We start from the raw sequence: 18,105 nt of genomic DNA on the forward strand, positions 1-18,105 counted from the left end.
GCATTGCTGAGTATTTTCTCCTTAAAACTGCAGTGAACCAAAGACAGTCTCAAAAACACGCTTTGAAATCGCTGGTGTTTCTGACGTCACAAACTACCTTGTAACCAATCAGATCAACGTGTGATCTTCAACCAGAGTGAGTGGAGGCGGGGCTCATTTGCATATTCATAGAACCGCGCATACTAAATGAGGCAAGGGTGTCGAGTTACATTCAAGATATTTTAAGACGTGAAGAATTTATTGTTTCAATTTGTCATTCTGGTGATCAAAGATGAGTTTTAAGGGATAGAATGATTGACTACAGGGGGACTTTTGGCTAATATTATGACGCTTTAAGCTTTTTAATCACATTTTGGGCTGTGATCCGTTCTGCAGAATTCTGCTTTCATTAAACACGGGGCAGAACTCATTTCTCTGTAAATTGAGAATTACTCTTAAATTATATGGTAACACTTTGATACAGTCACACACATCAATTCTTACATATTATTATTTAAAACTCTTATTTCGTAAATTTTCACATAAAACAGTTTACACAAGAATGGTCTTACAAACAATTAACAGAAATCACTCACACTGCAAAAAATGCTCTTCGTACTCAGTATTTTTGTCTTGTTTCCAGTCCAAACATCCACAAACAAACAAAAAAGCTTAAATCAAGATGCATTTACTAAAGTAGTAGAATGCCATAAGATATCATGTCTGGTTTTGTAATAAAATTCGAAATAATCTTGTTTCTGTTTGAATTAAGATTATTTTTCTGACCCCATTGGCAGAAAACGCAAAAACTCACTTCATTTTGATCTTTTTCCCCCATAAACAAGACATAATATCTTATAGCATTTTACTCATCTAGTAAATGCATCTTGATTTAAGAATTTTTAGATATTTGGACTGGAAACAAGACAAAAATACTGAGTAAGAAAAGCTTTTTTTGCAGTGTAGTAAAAGTAATCTAGATAAGAGTGACACTTCTACAGTTGCACAATAACATTGTAGCGTAAATTGTTTATATATTGTCACATAAAAAACGTTCGAGTGGCGCAGAAGTGAAGCGCATAATAATGGTTTTACGGAAAATGAACAAAAATTCATTACACTGCAAAAAATGCTGTTCTTACTCAGTATTTTTGTGTTGTTTCCAGTCAAAATATCTAAAAATTCTTAAATCAAGATGCATTTACTAAACGAGTAAAATGCCATAAGATATTATGTTTTGGTTTTTGGGGAAAAAATCTAAATGAAGTGAGTTTTTGCTTAAAACAAGCAAAATTATCTGCCAATTGAGTCAGAAAAAATAATCTTGTTTCCATTTGAATTAAGGTTATTTTTCCGACCCCATTGGCAGATCATTGAGCTTGTTTTAAGCAAAAACTCACTTCAAACAAAAGACATAATATCTAAAAAGCATTTTTCTTCTCTAGTAAATGCATCTTGAACATTCTAGCGTGAATGGTCAGTGAACAGAAGTGAGGCGCGCACCTTCTTCATGAGGAAGTCGTTCATGCTGCGGTAATCGGCGGTGCTGGTGAGAATGTGCAGCGAGTCGTTCTGCCAAGCGGACGCTTCCAGAGACACACTGCTGATCTTCACACTGCGTCTCCTCTTCATCGACATCATCCCCATCATCGGCTCGCGGTTCTCCTTGCTGTCCCGCCCGCGCTCAGATAGACCAGCATGCACTGGGCTCCCAGCAGGAGAGTCTGGGAGAGAGAGAGAGAGAGTGTATCAGAAAAAGGCACATGATAAACACAGACCCGAAGTGTCAACACTGCAGAAAAATGCTTTTCTTACTTAGTATTTTTGACTTGTTTCCAGCCCAAATATCAAAAAATTCTTAAAGGATTAGTTCACTTTCAAAAAAAATTTGCTGATAATTTACTCGCCCCGATGTCATCCGAGATATCCATGTCTTTCTTTCTTCAGTCGAAAAGAAATTAAGGTTTTTGAGGAAAACATTCCAGGATTTTTCTACACAGAATGGACTTCAATGGCAACCAACTATACCAATGTTCAAAGAAGGTCCAAATGTCCGTCTCAATGCAGCTTCAACGTCTTGACACGATCCCAGTCGAGAAATAAGGGTCTTATCTAGCGAAACGATCATTCATTTAAAAAAAAAAAATGTCGGTTTCTTTCCGACATTATGACGCAATGCGTGGCGCATCTCAGAGATGTACAGGATGAGCATTTGTGGTTAAAAAGTATATATATTTTTAGAAAATGATGATCGCTGGATAAGACTCTTATTTCTCGACTGGGATCGTGTCGAGACGTTGAAGCTGCATTGAGACGGACATTTGGACCTTCTCTGAACATTGGTATAGTTGGTTGCCATTGAAGTCCATTCCGTGTAGAAAAATCCTGGAATGTTTTCCTCAAAAACCTTCATTTCGTTTCGACTGAAGAAAGAAAGACATGGATATCTCGGACGAGTAAATTATCAGCAAAATTTTTTTTTAAAGTGAACTAATCCTTTAAAGGTGCAGTGTGTGATTTTTAGCGGCATCTAGTGGTGAGATTTGCGAATTGCAATCGGTCAATAATTTGCGGCCTTTCCTTGAAATTTCAAACTCGAATGAGAGGCTACGGTGGCCGACGTAGGAAGCCGCGTCTTTTTCTGCTGCTTCTTATTCAAGTTAGTGATGAAACGCGCTCTGTAGCGCTGTCTGTTCGCTGTCGGCTACGGTAGAAACATGACGTCACGATATGGCGACCTTCATAGAAGGGGTGGCCGCGGTTATGTACATATAAATGACTCATTCTAAGGTAATAAAAACATAACGGTTCATTAAGTAAGGTCTTTATACACCACTGAAAACATAGTTATGGATCTTATATTGCATTTCTGTCAATAGATCCTCAGAAATATCACACATTGCACCTTTAAATCAAGATGCATTTACTAGAGAAGTAAAATGATATGAGAAATTCTGTCTTGTTTTCTGATCAAATTAAGTGAGTTTTTGCTTAAAACAAGCAAAATTATCTGCCAATAAGGGAAAGAAAAAAATTATTGATTCAAATGGAAAACAAGATTATTTTTTTGACTCCATTGTCAGATCATTTTGCTTGTTTTAAGCAAAAACTCACTTCATTTAGATTTTTCCCCCCAGAAAACAAGACATAGAGTTTGTGGATATTTGGACTGGAAACAAGACAAGAATACTAAGTAAGAAAAGCATTTTCGCAGTGTAGTCTCTCGCTGTGAAGACCTCTTCCCTTCACTTGTGATTCCAGTTTGCATGGATACGCCGAAACGACAAAAAATTCTGTATTATGAATTTTGAATTTGAGTAATTTGGTGAGGTCACTGTGAAAGACTACACGCCTGCACACACACATACTCAAACGCATGTGCACGCCGTCAGCGTTCTCACAGATTCACGTTTTTGAGGTTTACACGGAGATGATCACGCTTTACAAAATGTTTCAAATCTTGCACCTTGGAACCGGTTTCAAGGTTTACGTTCTCGATCACCAAACCCTGTTGATCGGCCAGAACACATTATACGTTTTCTGTTTTCTGTTAAAGCGGTGTCGTGTTAGCAGCCCATAAGTTAATAACTAATGATCTTTGCATTGGAAGTGAATCAATCAAAAACTAACTTTAGCTGGACAATAACTTTATCCTAGAGCTGCTGTAAAGCCTAAACACTCTCTGTTACTGTGATTTCCTATTATCACTGCTTTGAAACGATCGATATTGTTAAAACCGCTGTATAAATAAAGGAGACTTGACGAGTCAGGTTCAGCATTAGTGTAAAACACACCGTTCCTCGTGTCGTTGAGCTCGGAGTCGGCTGAGCGCCCCCTGCTGGACATCTTCTTATCCGCATGTTTGCTCTTGCTCCAGAAGCGCATTTTGCCTCTGACCCTACAGAGAACATTGTTTGGATTAAATATCACAGTTTAATGCACTAACAGAAACATGAATTCATGAAAATAAACTGTTATTTTTACATTTAATTTTTTTTAAAATCTTTTATTGACTGAATAACTTTTGTAACTTTAATAAGGATTCATCTATCTTTAATTTTACACAGTGAAGACTATGCAGTGTTATTTTACATTTGATTACTTTTTTCAATTTCTATACCTAATCTAACTACTGTTAGATCTACCTGAAAAACCTGAGAAACACAGTTTACGTAAGGAAAACTACATTTTACTCATCTTTTTTTTCGTCAAAATATTGCATGATTACATAATCACAGTTTGTGTTTAATGATGTTGTCTCTTCATTATCTCGCCTCAATTATGGTGAAAAAAAGGTCGTCATTGAACACTTTTGGTCACAGTTTTCGTTAATGACAGTAGAATGAACTCGTCTGACCTGCTATCTGTGTTAGACATGGACTTCCGGAGCGAATCCATTTTCCCAAGGTCCCCCGAGGACATGGTCTTCTGGATCCTCTTCTGCTCCTTCTGAGACGACTTAAGACGAAAAGTGAATGCAGAATCAGAATCGTACATAAATGCTTTTTCGAACCAGACTGAATGGTTATCTACGGAAGAGGATTAGGGCCAAGCAACAATTAAAAATAAAAAAAACGTTGAGAATAAACGTATACTTTAAGGAATAAACCCGTTGTGTTTCGAGAAAAAAATTCATTCAATTTCAAGAAAAAAGTCGAAATAAAATGTTGAGAATAAACTCATTAAAGACCCACTCCGATGAAAATCATGTTTTTCTAGGTGTTAACATGTTCTTGTGGCATTTTTCTGATGTTAGAGGACATATCTTGAGAAAAATAAGTTCAAAGTTGTATTTCTGAGTATTTCTGCATTCAAATGGCTGTGAATCAGTAGCAGACGCTAAAATGCCAGCTAAAATAGACTGGAGTTGTGACCTAGTAACTCCACTGGGCGGTGCCACAAGCTCATACTCCCCTCCGCCCCTGCCCGCGCGGCTCAGGTTCTGAGGAGTAGAGTCGAGAAGACGATGGCGGATCAACACCTATGTGCGGTAGCGGGTTGCAATCGGTTGCAATGCTAACTGTACGTTCACACCGCCGCCGACTTGAGCAGCAAAGAAGCTCTGGCCGCCCTGTCAAGGACGCTTGTCAAAAAGTACGAGGAAGCTTGTTGACGCTTTGGCCGCTCTGACGTAGCAGCATTCTATGTTCGATCATGGGAGAAGAGAAGTGTCACACCATGAAAAGTAAACAAAATAAACAAGCAATACATTGACAGTAGAAACCTTTTATAATGACAGCATTTGTATAACCGTTTTGGTCACATTATTATTTATTATTATTAATAGTGAGTGCGCGCGCGCGGCCGAGGCTCTCTCTCTCTCTCTCTGCTATCTCTCTGCGTTCTTATATGCCCTGTCAAGCGCGCCCTGTTAAACTGGCAGGACTTAAAAACACATGCAAATGATAAGCTTTCACTCTGTGATGGTTAAACTGCAATTAATCCGATAATGATAGGAAACCCAGCAACGGCGATGATCAGCTTCTCCGTTTTCTCGGAAGCTCAAGTCGGCGGCGGTGTGAACGAGGGGGAGGGTCGTCTCCGTGCCAACGGCTCCGCCCACAACGCAGAGGCGAATTGCTAATGAGCTACTGCCGCTCTGCTGAAGCAAAGTCCCAGAAAACGGCACAGGTTTTGTGATTTTAGCTAAAAACGGCATAATCATCATTTAAAGACCACTGAGAATGTTTAAAAATAGCTTAAAATATGATCGGAGTGGGACTTTAAATTGTAAGAATAAAGTCGTTGTTTCGAGAAAAAAATTCATTCAATTTCGAGAAAAAAGTTGAAATAAAATGTTGAGAATAAACTCATTAAATTGTAATAAAGTCGTTGTGTTTCGAGATTTTTTTAAATAAAATTTTGAGAAAAAAGTCGAAATAAAATGTTGAGAATAAACATTAAATTGTAAGAATAAAGTCGTTGTTTCGAGAAAAAAATTCATTCAATTTCGAGAAAAAAGTTGAAATAAAATGTTGAGAATAAACTCATTAAATTGTAATAAAGTCGTTGTGTTTCGAGAAAATTTTGTATACAATTTTTAGAAAAAAGTCTAAATAAAATGTTGAGAATAAACATTAAATTGTAAGAATAAAGTCGTTGTGCTTCGAGAATTTTTTTATAAAATTTCGAGAAAAAAGTCTAAATAAAATGTTGAGAAAAAAGTCTTTTTTTAATAAGAGTTTATTCTCACCAATTGTATTCGACTTTTTCTCTCGAAATTGAACAAGCTTTTTCTCGAAGCACAATGACTTTACTCTTGAAATTTTATTAATTTATTCTCAACATTGTATTTCGACTTTTTTTCTCGAAATTGAACTAGTTTAATATCGCATTATAATGACTTTAATCTTGAGATGTTTTTGTTATTTTTTATTATTGCTTGGCCCTAATCCCCTTCCGTAGTTATCAGATCTCCAGGAACAAGGTTCTGGTTTTGTTTTTAGGCTGATGAGTGTTTCACTTAAACCACTATACAGTGTAAGGACACCAAACCCAACTCACATGAGGGAAAGAATGAGAGAAAGTGTTTTAGATAAGGGTGAGTAATGGAGAAATCCCATCCTTTCCATGTTAATGGAAGTCGCATGCATCTAAACTGGATATTCATCAATAAACAGTTGTCAGAAGTGAACAGAAAATCGCACGAGAGATCCAGCCTCACGTTTAAGACCAGACGAGTCTTGAAAAGAAAGTCTTCTGGTTAATCTAGACACGGCAGGTTTATTAGTCTTTCATTTGATTAGTTCTGTCTAGAGATGAGGTTATGAGAGAGATCAACGCTTGAGGCCAGTAAGAGGCGTCAGCAGTTTTGCACACTGAACCAACATTAAAGAGTTAAATCTGTCAACATTTACTGACCATCATGTCGTTCTGCATCCCTTTGACTTTCCTTTTCTTTCCTTCCTATTTTAGGATCATTATTGAAGGTTTGATTAATATTTTGAATTAGTTTGTTTCAAAGATCAGAGTGCAGATAAATGGAGTTAGGGTTAGCTTAAAGAACGAGGTGACGCTGAAATGCCTGAAACGAGTCGTTGGTAATTCCAGGAAGTTAAAAATTTGCATAATGCCATCCTATGGTTTTCATTGGCTGCCTTCAAACTCTGTTCAGATATGGTAATGGCCGATTGGTTTCCGACACGCACTGTTCGACCAATCAGAACGAACTGAGCCATCTGACCAATCAGAGCAGAGCAGGCTCTCGGAAAGGAGGGGCTTAGAGAGACTGAATCTTTAAACGAACCGTTTCAGACACTGTGAGAAAAGAGCTGATGCTGCAATGTAGATTGATAATAATAATTAATGTTTTTTGATCATCAAATCATCATATTTCTGAAGGATCATGTGACACTGAAGACTGGAGTAATGATGCTGAAAATTCACAGGAATAAATTACACTTTACTATATATTCACATTGAAAATTGTCATAATATTTAACAATATTACTTTTTTGGGGGGGTATTTTTTATCAAATAAATGCAGCCTTGGTGATCAGAAGAGACTTTACAAATCTTACCGATTCAAAGCTTCTGACTGGTTAGTGTAAACCTGTTGTAGGAGAACTGCGAAACTACATTTGGAACCTTTAAGATCGCATAAAGTTTAGCATTTATTTTATTAACTATTAATTTGATCAGAATGGAAGTCGTATGGGTTTGGAACGACATGAAGGCAGTTTAACACCAGTCTTAAAAGTTCTGCTTCCTTCCGCTAGAGAACATGCATGAAGTGTGTTTGGATCAGTGTGCAAAGCTCCACACTCGCTCTGGGTTTTACCATCTCGGAGTCGCTGTGGCCGGCCGGGTCGGTGTCAGGAGAACTGGGGCATTCTGGGAGAGGCCGTGTTCGAGAGAGCACGGGTGTGTACTCGTATTCATCATCTTCATCTTCGTCAGAATCGAGCTCCGTGCTACAGGCCCGGCTCAAGAAATCAGAGCGAGTCCCTGCCATACGCGCTTTCTTTTTACGACCGGCTCCTACAACCTGATCGTTCACAGTGATGATGTCAAATCCACTGACAGACACGGTCTCAGGAAAGAGTCAACACTACAATATATTCTTGCCACTGATGCATAATGTTTCCTCTGTATGTGTTTATCATGTTTTTTCTCTCTCTCTTTTTCTTATTTTGTTTGTGAAACTTTACATATATTTGATGAAATGTCATTCCTGTGGATGTCCTATCTGTTCTGTCTCTTATGTCTGCTTATTGTTTGATACATTAAAAAAAAGGAAAGAGTCAGAACTCATCCTGGACCTAAGAGAGACATCTCAACACTACAACAAATGCAAGTTTCTCTGTGTTTTGCCTGTGCTCACCTCTCGCTTTTTTAGCGATCTGAATCCCGCTTCTCTTTGGATCGCCAGGGATCGTTCCTGATTCACCAGGTCTTTGTCCGACCTGAAAAACACACACAGCAAACCTTGAGTACATCTAATAATGTCATCGCATTAGATGCTAAACATTAGGGATGCACCGAATATTCGGCCACCGAAAATTTTCGGCCCGAAAATGGCCCAAAAGTGCATTTTCGGTTTTCGGCCGAAATACTTTTATCACCGAAACAATACGGCCGAAATGTTGTGATGACGCAAACAGCAGACACCGCGACCTGCACGTGCTTGTCTGAAGCAACATTACATATCTGCGGTGTGGACGTATTTAAATATATCTGAGAGTGACCCACGGACAGCGATTTTCAAAACACAGACATCCCAAGTCTTTCGGAAGTTCCGGGAGTCTCCCGCGTATTGATAGCGGCTCCCTGATGCCCGCAAATTAGTTTAAATCTCCCGGAATCGCGAGCGAGCATGAGCGCGCATACGTAGCGCGCGCGGCAAAGAGAGGGAGTGAGAGACCTTGTGTGTGTGTGCAGAGCAGCCGTCATTTCTCAGAGGTGTGTGTGTGTTTACCTTAGCTGTTTATGATTTTTGCAACTCACGTGCATGAGCATATAGGTGCAGATATTATTATGGGCTATGGCAGTATTGACCTAAATGCAGTTTGTTTTTATGAGAGAACATTTCATTTTTAAACCTTTCTGCAGGCCAGTAGGCTTTTACATTATTATTTAATGTACACATGAGTGGGGTCTAGTTAAACATTTAATTTTATACTTTGCAATGTGCTAAATAAATATTTGCATAAAATTTTAATTGATTTATTCTTTGAAACTTTAATATTAATTTATGCAATTGCAATGCCTTGATTTTAGTAAAGTTATAGTCAAGTTATAGTTTAAAGTCATAGCCATAAATGCAATCGTACTAATAATTGGCATAATTTCTTTCGGTGTTTCGGTTTTTGGCCTTGGTTTCCTCTTTTTCGGTTTTCGGTTTCGGCCAAGAATTTTCATTTCGGTGCATCCCTACTAAACATCAGCTAAAAACTTAAAATATCTTAACGCCTATCCTTTACCTGCACTTTGTAACACATCTTTCCCTCGCGGGTCAAAATGAATCGAAGCCTTAAAATTATACTTAATTTAGTTTTTATTTAATTTAATTTTGATCATATTTGTTCTAATTTTTAATGCACATTTTTGGGAGATTTTTATTTATTTATTTTTATTTACCTTTAAATTACGACATTTGAGCAATAAATAATAAATAAATAAATAAATAAATAGTAATTTAAGCACATTCCTCACATTCTTTCAACTTAAATTCAAAATAACTTTTCAACTACACAACAAAATAACTTAATTCAGCTCTAAATATCTTACATTGGGTGTTTTTGCAGACCTCTTGTGGAAAAATAATAATATAGCATGATATTTCATGACTCTAGATGGCCTTATAGCTCTATATGGAGTAAATGAGCTGTTCCTCTGGGTCCTAAAGTCAGTTATCTTCAGTATGCATTCAGATACACATGTAGACGTTATAAAATCATTTTTTTGGCAAAGTTTTAGCATTTTTAGTTTGAATTTTGAGCATTTTTAGGTTTTTCTATGTGTACTGAAGCATTACTCACATTCCATTCATTCCTAAGGGGGTCAAATTGACCCGTGAGGGAAGGATTTGTTACTTTTTTATTTTTCTATCACAAAACTTCTTTGTGTGTATTCATGGTTCAAGTGCAACAGAGTCCTAGGGTCTTGGACCCCTCTGATGCACTGCAAAAAATGCTTTTCTTACTCAGTATTTCTGTGTTGTTTCCAGTCCAAATATAAAAAAATTCTATAAAGCTATAAGATAGTAAGTCTTGTTTTATGGGGGGAAAAATAAAAATGAAGTGAGTTTTTGCTTAAAACAAGCTAATTTATCTTCCAATGGGGTCAGAAAAATTATCTTAATTCAAACGGAAACAAGACTCTTTTTCTTACCCCACTGGCAGATTTTATTAAGCAAAAAAATCACTTCATTTAGATTTTTCCCCCTAGAAATCAAGACATAATATGGCATTTTACTACTTTAGTAAATGCATCTTGATTTAATATTTTTTAGATATTTGGACTGGAAACAAGACAAAAATACTGAGTAAGAAAAGCATATTTTGCAGTGCGAACACTCAATTTAAAAAAAAAAGCCCTGAGGGAAGAATGAGGGTTAAGTCTGAGTGGACGTAAACTCACTTGGAGAAGGTCAGACGACTGCGTTTGGGAGAGAAGGCCAGATCAGCTTTCTCCTTCATACTTATGCTGATGCTCTGAGACACAAACTTCTTCTGAACGTCCTTCTTCGTCGACGCCGCTTCCCTCGAGTCCAGCTGGAGGGTTTTAGAGGAGGTCGAAGTGACCAAGCCATGATTGGTTTGGGGTTCAGGGCTCGAATGGACGTCTGGATGGTCATTGGAGAGCAGAAACTCCTGCTGGTGGTCCTCCGCTTCCATCTCATGGTCATGATGCGTTTCTAGGTCTACAGGGTTTTCCTTCTGCATGCTGATGATAACCAGCACTGACTCCTTCTTCTCCGAGCGGGTCGGCGAACTCCTAACCGGACTGCCATCATCGTCAGCGATGTAGAAGTGAGGTTTGAAGGACGGCGGGCTGGTTTGGTTCTCCTCCATCGGCTCGGGTTTGGAAACTTGTTCCAGCTCTCTCTCTCTCTCAGCGTTATTTTCGCTCATTTGAAGGGCCAACTCCTCAGAGCTTTCCTGACTATCCGTGGAGGCCTGAGGAGACGAAGGAAGATGTTTGGAGGGAGGGATTTGAGCGGAGGAGTCCGGTTCGGAGTTCGACACTGAACCGGATCGGACTTTGAGAAGCTCTAAACTGAACGTCGCTTGTTCGAGTTCTCGTTGCCTCCTACTTTCCCGTTTGGATCGGCTCTTGAGCGTGCTGTCGTCGACCGTTCGAGGAGGTTCGGCGGATTGCTTCTCCTCTGACAGCTCTACGCTTGAGTTTTGAGGGGCGTGTAAACTTTTAGTCACAGTGTTTGGATGCTCTTCACCATCGAGGGTTTTCTCTCCGCATCGTTGATCTCTCAGAATGCGGCACCTTGAAAAAAAATAAAAATACTACTAAATACTGAGATATTTCAGACACAATGTCAACTAGGGATACACCGATATGAACATTTTGGCCGATAACGATAACCGATAACCGATATATTGGCCGATAAATCTAAATACACATTTTTATATAATTTTTGAGAGCCTGAGTACACAAGCAAAAGTCTCACCATTAAAATCCATGTCCCAAAACACACACATTATAATTATAATATTCTCATAATTTTATGCAGCCGATCTGACAGATTTGTGCTGCACATGTTCATTGTGGTTCATCTGATAGCATCAATGCTAATCAAACTAGCTATTAGGCTAACTGAAATAAAACCATGCCAATCTCTAGGTATGGTGAAGGCTATGTGATGATGTGGGGCTATTTTAGTTCCAAAGGCCAAGGGAACTTTATCAGGATGCATAGTATCTTGGATCCATGAAGTAACTGGCCTTTAAAAATAAAAATCTGCCTGCCTCTATGGGAATTTATCATAGGGGTGTCCAAACTTATGCACCCTGTATTTTAAGGAAGAACATTTATTTATTTACGATACATTATTCATTCACAAAGAAAATTGGTGTCCTTAAAGGTTGGATTTTTCCTAATTTTTTAAATTAAGGCATTAAGTTCAGTTTCCAAAATATGATTTTTTATTCCTCTTTTTAGTCAACTTTAGCATGGGTGTATTAACTTATTCATTGCACTGTATATATATATATATTAACTCAAGGTTATGGGTTCGATTCCCAGGGACTGAAGTGGCTTTGGATAAAAACATCTGGCGAATGCTCAAATGTAAATATATTTACCGCTGTCGAGCCTGGCGCCCCCTGCAGGCGGCCTGAAGCGTGACGGCGGCCTTGTGTCTCAGTGTGTGTGTGTGTCTGAGTGTGTGTGTCCTCCAGACGGCCTGTATGAGGCCTGCCGCTCTCTCTCGTGTGCGCGTCTGAAGGACTCGTCTCCAGCGTCTCTGGATGAGCAGAACCGCTCTCTTCTGCTGCCGGTACTGCCGTCTCTCTCTGAAGCCTCTCCAGAACGCCTGAACACACACCGCTGCCCTCTGCTGGAGCTCCGGCTCACACACACACTCGTCTGCGCGGGTCAAACACTCACGCCACCAGCGCTGCGGGGAGGAAGAGGAACCAGAGGATGATTATTAGGAGAGAGAGAGAGAGAGAGAGAGACACTTCCTCACCAGCTGTCCCAACTATGAGGACATTAGAGGGACTTTTTATAAATACAAATTTGAAATACTTTGCCCAAACTTCACAAAATTACACAATAGTAAAAAAGTAAAAAAAGCAGCAAGATACATTGATGCCTGTCACAAAAAGAGGGAGGAGTCGACTAGTCAGTAATGCGCTCACACACACTCACACACACACACACACACACACACACACACACACACACACACACACACACACACACACACACACTCACACACTTGCAAACACTAACTGAATTCTAAATTGTTCATAGAATTCTGAAATGTTGATTAATTGTTCTACTTACCTTTTTATTTTATTATTTATTTATGTATCTATTTATTTATTTTATGTATGTATTTGTATGATGATTGGAAATGCTTTGGCAATACATTGAAATAATTTTCATGCCAATAAAGCACATTTTAATTGAATTGAACTGAACTGAGAGAGAGAGAGAGAGAGAGAGAGAGAGAGAGAGAGAGAGAGAGAGAGAACAAAATACAGCTTTAACAAAGATGAAACTATGTTTACAGTTTTCTACAGTGAACAAATAGTGTTATTTTACATTTAGGCCTAATTATTCATTTCTGTCCCTGAATATACTGTTAGACTTCGTAACTTTGTTATTTAGTATTCATCTCTGCTTGTAATTTGTGTATTTGCTCTTATTTTATTTCTGACTGTCGACTTGTTTTTAATAATGTGTGAACATTTTATCAGATGTATATATTTTTTGATCATTTACACATTTAAAAAATATATTTATTTTGTTTCATACATTTTAAAAATGTAATTTTTTTAAAATAATTATTGTATGCATTTACAAAAAAATATTTTTTAAATGATTTATTTTTTAAATGTGTATAATCTAAATTATTGCATACATTTTTTAAATAAAAATTTATTTTTTAAATAGTTTATGCATGTAATGTATTTAATAATATTATTATTATTATATTATATAATATTTTTAAAATGTATGTTTTACATTTCATACTCTTTAAAAAAAAAAGTTAAATCTGTTACCCATAAAAAAAAAAAATTATATATATATATATACACACACATTTTAAAATGAATATAATTAATTTAAATAATTATGATAAAACCATATATATTTGTTCAAATTGTTTAAATATAGAATTTGTTATCTGAGCACTTGTTATTATTCCGTGTTATTATTCCAATACTTTTTCTTTCTTTTTAAATATTATGAGATAGAAACTGACAGGATGAAGTGCCGCACACATGCGTCTTATCAAAGCTCTGAGCGTTTGCGTAACGTCTTGTTTGTGGAGCGCCACATGTTTGAGATCCGCTGGGATCTTGATCTCTTTGTTTTGAAGAACACACCGCTCTGCACTCGCTGAAAACTAGATCTGGCAGCGCAATTAAACATCGACAGATGACTGGAGAAAAACCTTCACAGATCTTCCCTTGTGCTCGACTAAATCAAACAAACCAGTCAGAAAACAGCCGTGTGGTTTGGGAACGCTCTCTGCCTTCATAAGCCCAGGAAATACAAGAAACATGTTTGACGATTAAGTTTCAGGAATCCATCAGTTATTCCTCAAAACTGTATCAAACCTTGTAAACATTACTTTGTTATGAGGCAGACGGATATAAACCTGTCCGTGAAATTTCATAAAATCAGCCGCTCAGATTAGCGTTAACACACACACACACACACACACACACACACACACACACACACACACACACGTCTGAAAGTGTATCTCCGGTTTCCACAAACTCTCGGGACGGTTTATTTGATCAGGAACGTTTAGGCCTAATGATTCCTGATCTCAGCTTCTCCTGAAAACATCAGCTCTCCTCGCCTCCTCCTCCCGGCACAAGCTCTGCTTTTACTTCTGTTTCAATTCCAGTTTATTCTGCTTATTTCAAACTGTTGTAAAATAGTTTATATTTGCATCTATAGTAGTTTAAGATGTATATTAAATAAGTTGGTTATATTAGCTATTACTTTGTGGTAAAATTGTTTATTGTGATTATTTTATTATTAAATGTCATTATTTAAAAATGTATATACATTTTAATATTTATTTTATAATTTAGTATATAATATATACATAAAAAGTAAAATAAATATACATTTATATTTAAAAAAAACAATTTTTTATTAAAAGTATATAAAATTTAAATGTATATAACTATTGAAACAATGTATTGTATACATTTCAAAATGACTATATTTTATATTTCATACATTTTATAAATGTTTATATTTTAAAAAAATATATAATATAATATAATCAATTTATATATAATTTAAAATAAATAAAAAACGTATATATTTTTTACTAGTTGTTTATATATATATATATAAAAAATATATACACATCAACCCAATGACTTGATTAGCGTTCATGTAAACACTACGTCCAGATTCATCACTGTAAACACAGCCACTGAGGCACTTTCTCTCATGGATAACTGCAGAGATATATTCCTATAAGATATACCTGAATGAGGCGAGCGGCTCGTCTCTGCCGGCTGAAGAGTTTTCTCTCCTGCTTCGTCCTGAAGCGTCTCTGCAAACACACGATCCTCCTCAACACCTCCTGATGAAGCTCGTCCTGAAGCTTCTGACGCAGATGCTCTCGCAGAAACACCTGCAGGAACACACACTCGCTCAGGTCAGTGGCGGTAGGACCTGCGGTGTGAATACACACCTTTTTGTGACTTTGTGACGTTTTTTGTGGGCGGAGCTTATGTGGACATTGAACTTATGTGTAGAATTATATTCAAATTCTAAAAAAGGTAAATAGATAAACAAAAATAGAACAAAACGGTGCAAATAAAGTGCAGCAGATGCAATGACTGTGGAAACCACTGAAAGGACACTATGACAAAGATATCGCTTTCCTTATTCAAACTGATTTTTTCTCCCATGAATATATGACTGACCTGAAAAATTAAAGATGTATCATATACTTGGATATTTATATGAGCAATATCACACTCATAGCCATGCGAAATGGCCTTATATCTGTATCAGACGAGCTGCGGTGTTAATTTTGTGTGAAAAGATTAAAGATAAAATTAAACACTAATTTCACATATTTTGTCTTTCAATAATTCAAGCGCTTTTCAAGTACCTTTTCATAAATATGGCTGTTTTCAAGGGTTTTCCAGGACTTACATTTCTTAAAAGTCAAATTCAAATACTTGAAGCATTTTAAGCACCTCGTCCGAACCCTAATATAACTATACTGAATGGTCACGTACACGACTTGTGTGGTCCTGCAGTTCTGCCTAACCGGCGCCGAGGCCAGAAGACGATCGTAACGAGTGACATTTTCTAGAAATATACATTTTTGAACTTTATGTATTTGATTATTCTTTCTTACCAGGTTCTTCAAAAAGTCTAGTCACAATCAGTCACAACAACGTATCCAATCACAGATGATTCACAAATAATCACAATAGTTTAGAAAACATCATCCTATAAAATTTCTAATTAAAGCCTGTACTCGGTCGCTAAATATTTGCAACATTGACACTGTTATTGAACTGAATTGAATCAACATTGAGCTGAATTGAATTTCTTTCATAATTGATGAACTTTGCAACATCGACTGTTATTGAACTGAATTGAATTAATGTTGAACTGAATTGAATTTCTTTCATAATTGATGAAATCTGCAGTATTGACGCTGTTATTGAACTGAATTAAATCAACATTGAGCTGAATTGAATTTCTTTCATAATTGATGAACTTTGCAACTTCGACTGTTGAACTGAATTGAATTTCTTTCATAATTGTTGAACTGTGAAACACTGACTGTTATTGAACTGAATCGTAAAAACATTAAACTGAATTTAATTTGTTTCATAATTGAACTTTGCAACATTGACTGGATTCTGACACCCAACACCACAACAAAATGATATTTGAAGCTCATGTAGCGAATCTGTTCTGGTTTGTAATGGCCGCCTCCAGCTTTCCCTTTGTTTTTCCTCCAGCTAACGCTGTGACGTAATGGTGATGTCAGCACAGAAAGGGTCTATAGGGATGTGTTTGTTACCATGTTTCTGCCCACTTGATACCCGTCGGGCTCGAGGTCTGCGCTCTGCAGGAACTGTCTGATGGCCGACTGAGTGCCGTGAAATCCAGCGGGTAAAAGCACGTGGAAATGATGAGCAAAATCCTGAAGAGACACACAAGACAAGCTCCGTAAAGCGATCCACACGGAACATTCAGAAATATGATCAATTCCACTGCACTGACAAAAACCTGAACTGGATAATGAGACTACTGTCTTACAGCTGAATCATATTTCTTTCATAAATTGACAAACTGTGCAACATCAGTACTGTTTTTGAACTGAATTGAATCAAATGGAACTGAATTGAATTTGTTTAATAATTGATGAAATCTGCAACATTGACACTGATATTAAACTGAATTAAATCAACATTGAGCTAAATTGAATTTCATTTTTGATGAACTTTGCAACATTGACTGTTATTGAACTGAACTGAATCAACATTGAACTGAATTGAATTGGTTTCATAATTGATGAACTTTGCAACATTGACTCTGGTATTGAACTGAATAAAAACAACATTGAACTGAATTGGTTTCATAATTGATGAACTTTGTAACACTGTTACAAACAGTTCAATAACTGTGAACTGTTATTGAACTGAATCAATATTGAACTGAATTGAATTTGTTTCATAATTAATGAAATCTGCAACATTGACGCTGTTATTGAACTGAATTGAATTAACATTAAACTGAATTGAATTTGTTTTATAATTGATGAACTTTGCAACACTGACTCTGAACTGAATCAACACTGAACTCATTTGAATTTGTTTCATAATTGATCTTTGCAACATTGACACTGTTATTGAACTGAATTAAATTAACATTGAGCTGAATTGAATTTCATTATTGATGAACTTTGCAACATTGACTTATTGAACTGAATCAACATTGAACTGAATTGAATTGGTTTCATAATTTATTAACTTTGCAACACTGACTCTGAACTGAATCAACACTGAACTAATTTGAATTTGTTTTATAATTTATGAACTTTGCAACATTGACTCTTATTGAACTGAATTAAATCAACATTGAGCTGAATTGAATTTCTTTCATAATTGATGAACTTTGCAACATCAACTGTTGTTAAACTGAACTGAATTAAAGTTGAACTGAATGTTTCATAATTAATGAAATTTGCATCATTGACTGTTTTTGAACTGAATTGAATTTGTTTCATAATTGATGAACTTTGCAAACATTGAATGTTATTGAACTGAATTGAATTAATGTTGAACTGTTTTGAATTTGTTTCATAATTGATGAAATCTGCAATATTGACGCTGTTATTGAACTGAATTAAATCAACATTGAGCTGAATTAAATTTCTTTCATAATTGATGAACTGTGCAACATCGACTGTTATTGAACTAAATTGCAAAA

The 18,105-nt window shown here is 36.6% G+C and overlaps 1 protein-coding gene across 6 annotated transcripts in view; it reads right to left on the reverse strand.

The window, feature by feature from the left end:
- myo9ab (myosin IXAb) overlaps positions 1-18,105 on the reverse strand; it is a 100,136-nt gene that overhangs the window by 19,296 nt on the left and 62,735 nt on the right. For 5 of the 6 annotated variants that reach the window (XM_084396819.1, XM_084396818.1, XM_084396816.1 and 2 more), the window contains exons 22-29: positions 16,694-16,816; positions 15,128-15,277; positions 12,243-12,556; positions 10,561-11,424; positions 8,303-8,384; positions 4,337-4,437; positions 3,774-3,877; positions 1,483-1,703 (exon numbers count right to left, since the gene is read on the reverse strand). In XM_084396819.1, the coding sequence (XP_084252945.1) occupies positions 1,483-1,703; positions 3,774-3,877; positions 4,337-4,437; positions 8,303-8,384; positions 10,561-11,424; positions 12,243-12,556; positions 15,128-15,277; positions 16,694-16,816 (1,959 nt within the window). Of the gene's footprint in view, positions 1-1,482; positions 1,704-3,773; positions 3,878-4,336; positions 4,438-7,759; positions 7,967-8,302; positions 8,385-10,560; positions 11,425-12,242; positions 12,557-15,127; positions 15,278-16,693; positions 16,817-18,105 lie in introns of all 6 variants that reach the window. The other variant, XM_084396820.1, reaches the window with a different exon arrangement.

The sequence above is a fragment of the Rutilus rutilus genome (assembly GCF_951802725.1).
Source record: "Rutilus rutilus genome assembly, chromosome: 23".
Classification (NCBI taxonomy): domain Eukaryota; kingdom Metazoa; phylum Chordata; class Actinopteri; order Cypriniformes; family Leuciscidae; genus Rutilus; species Rutilus rutilus.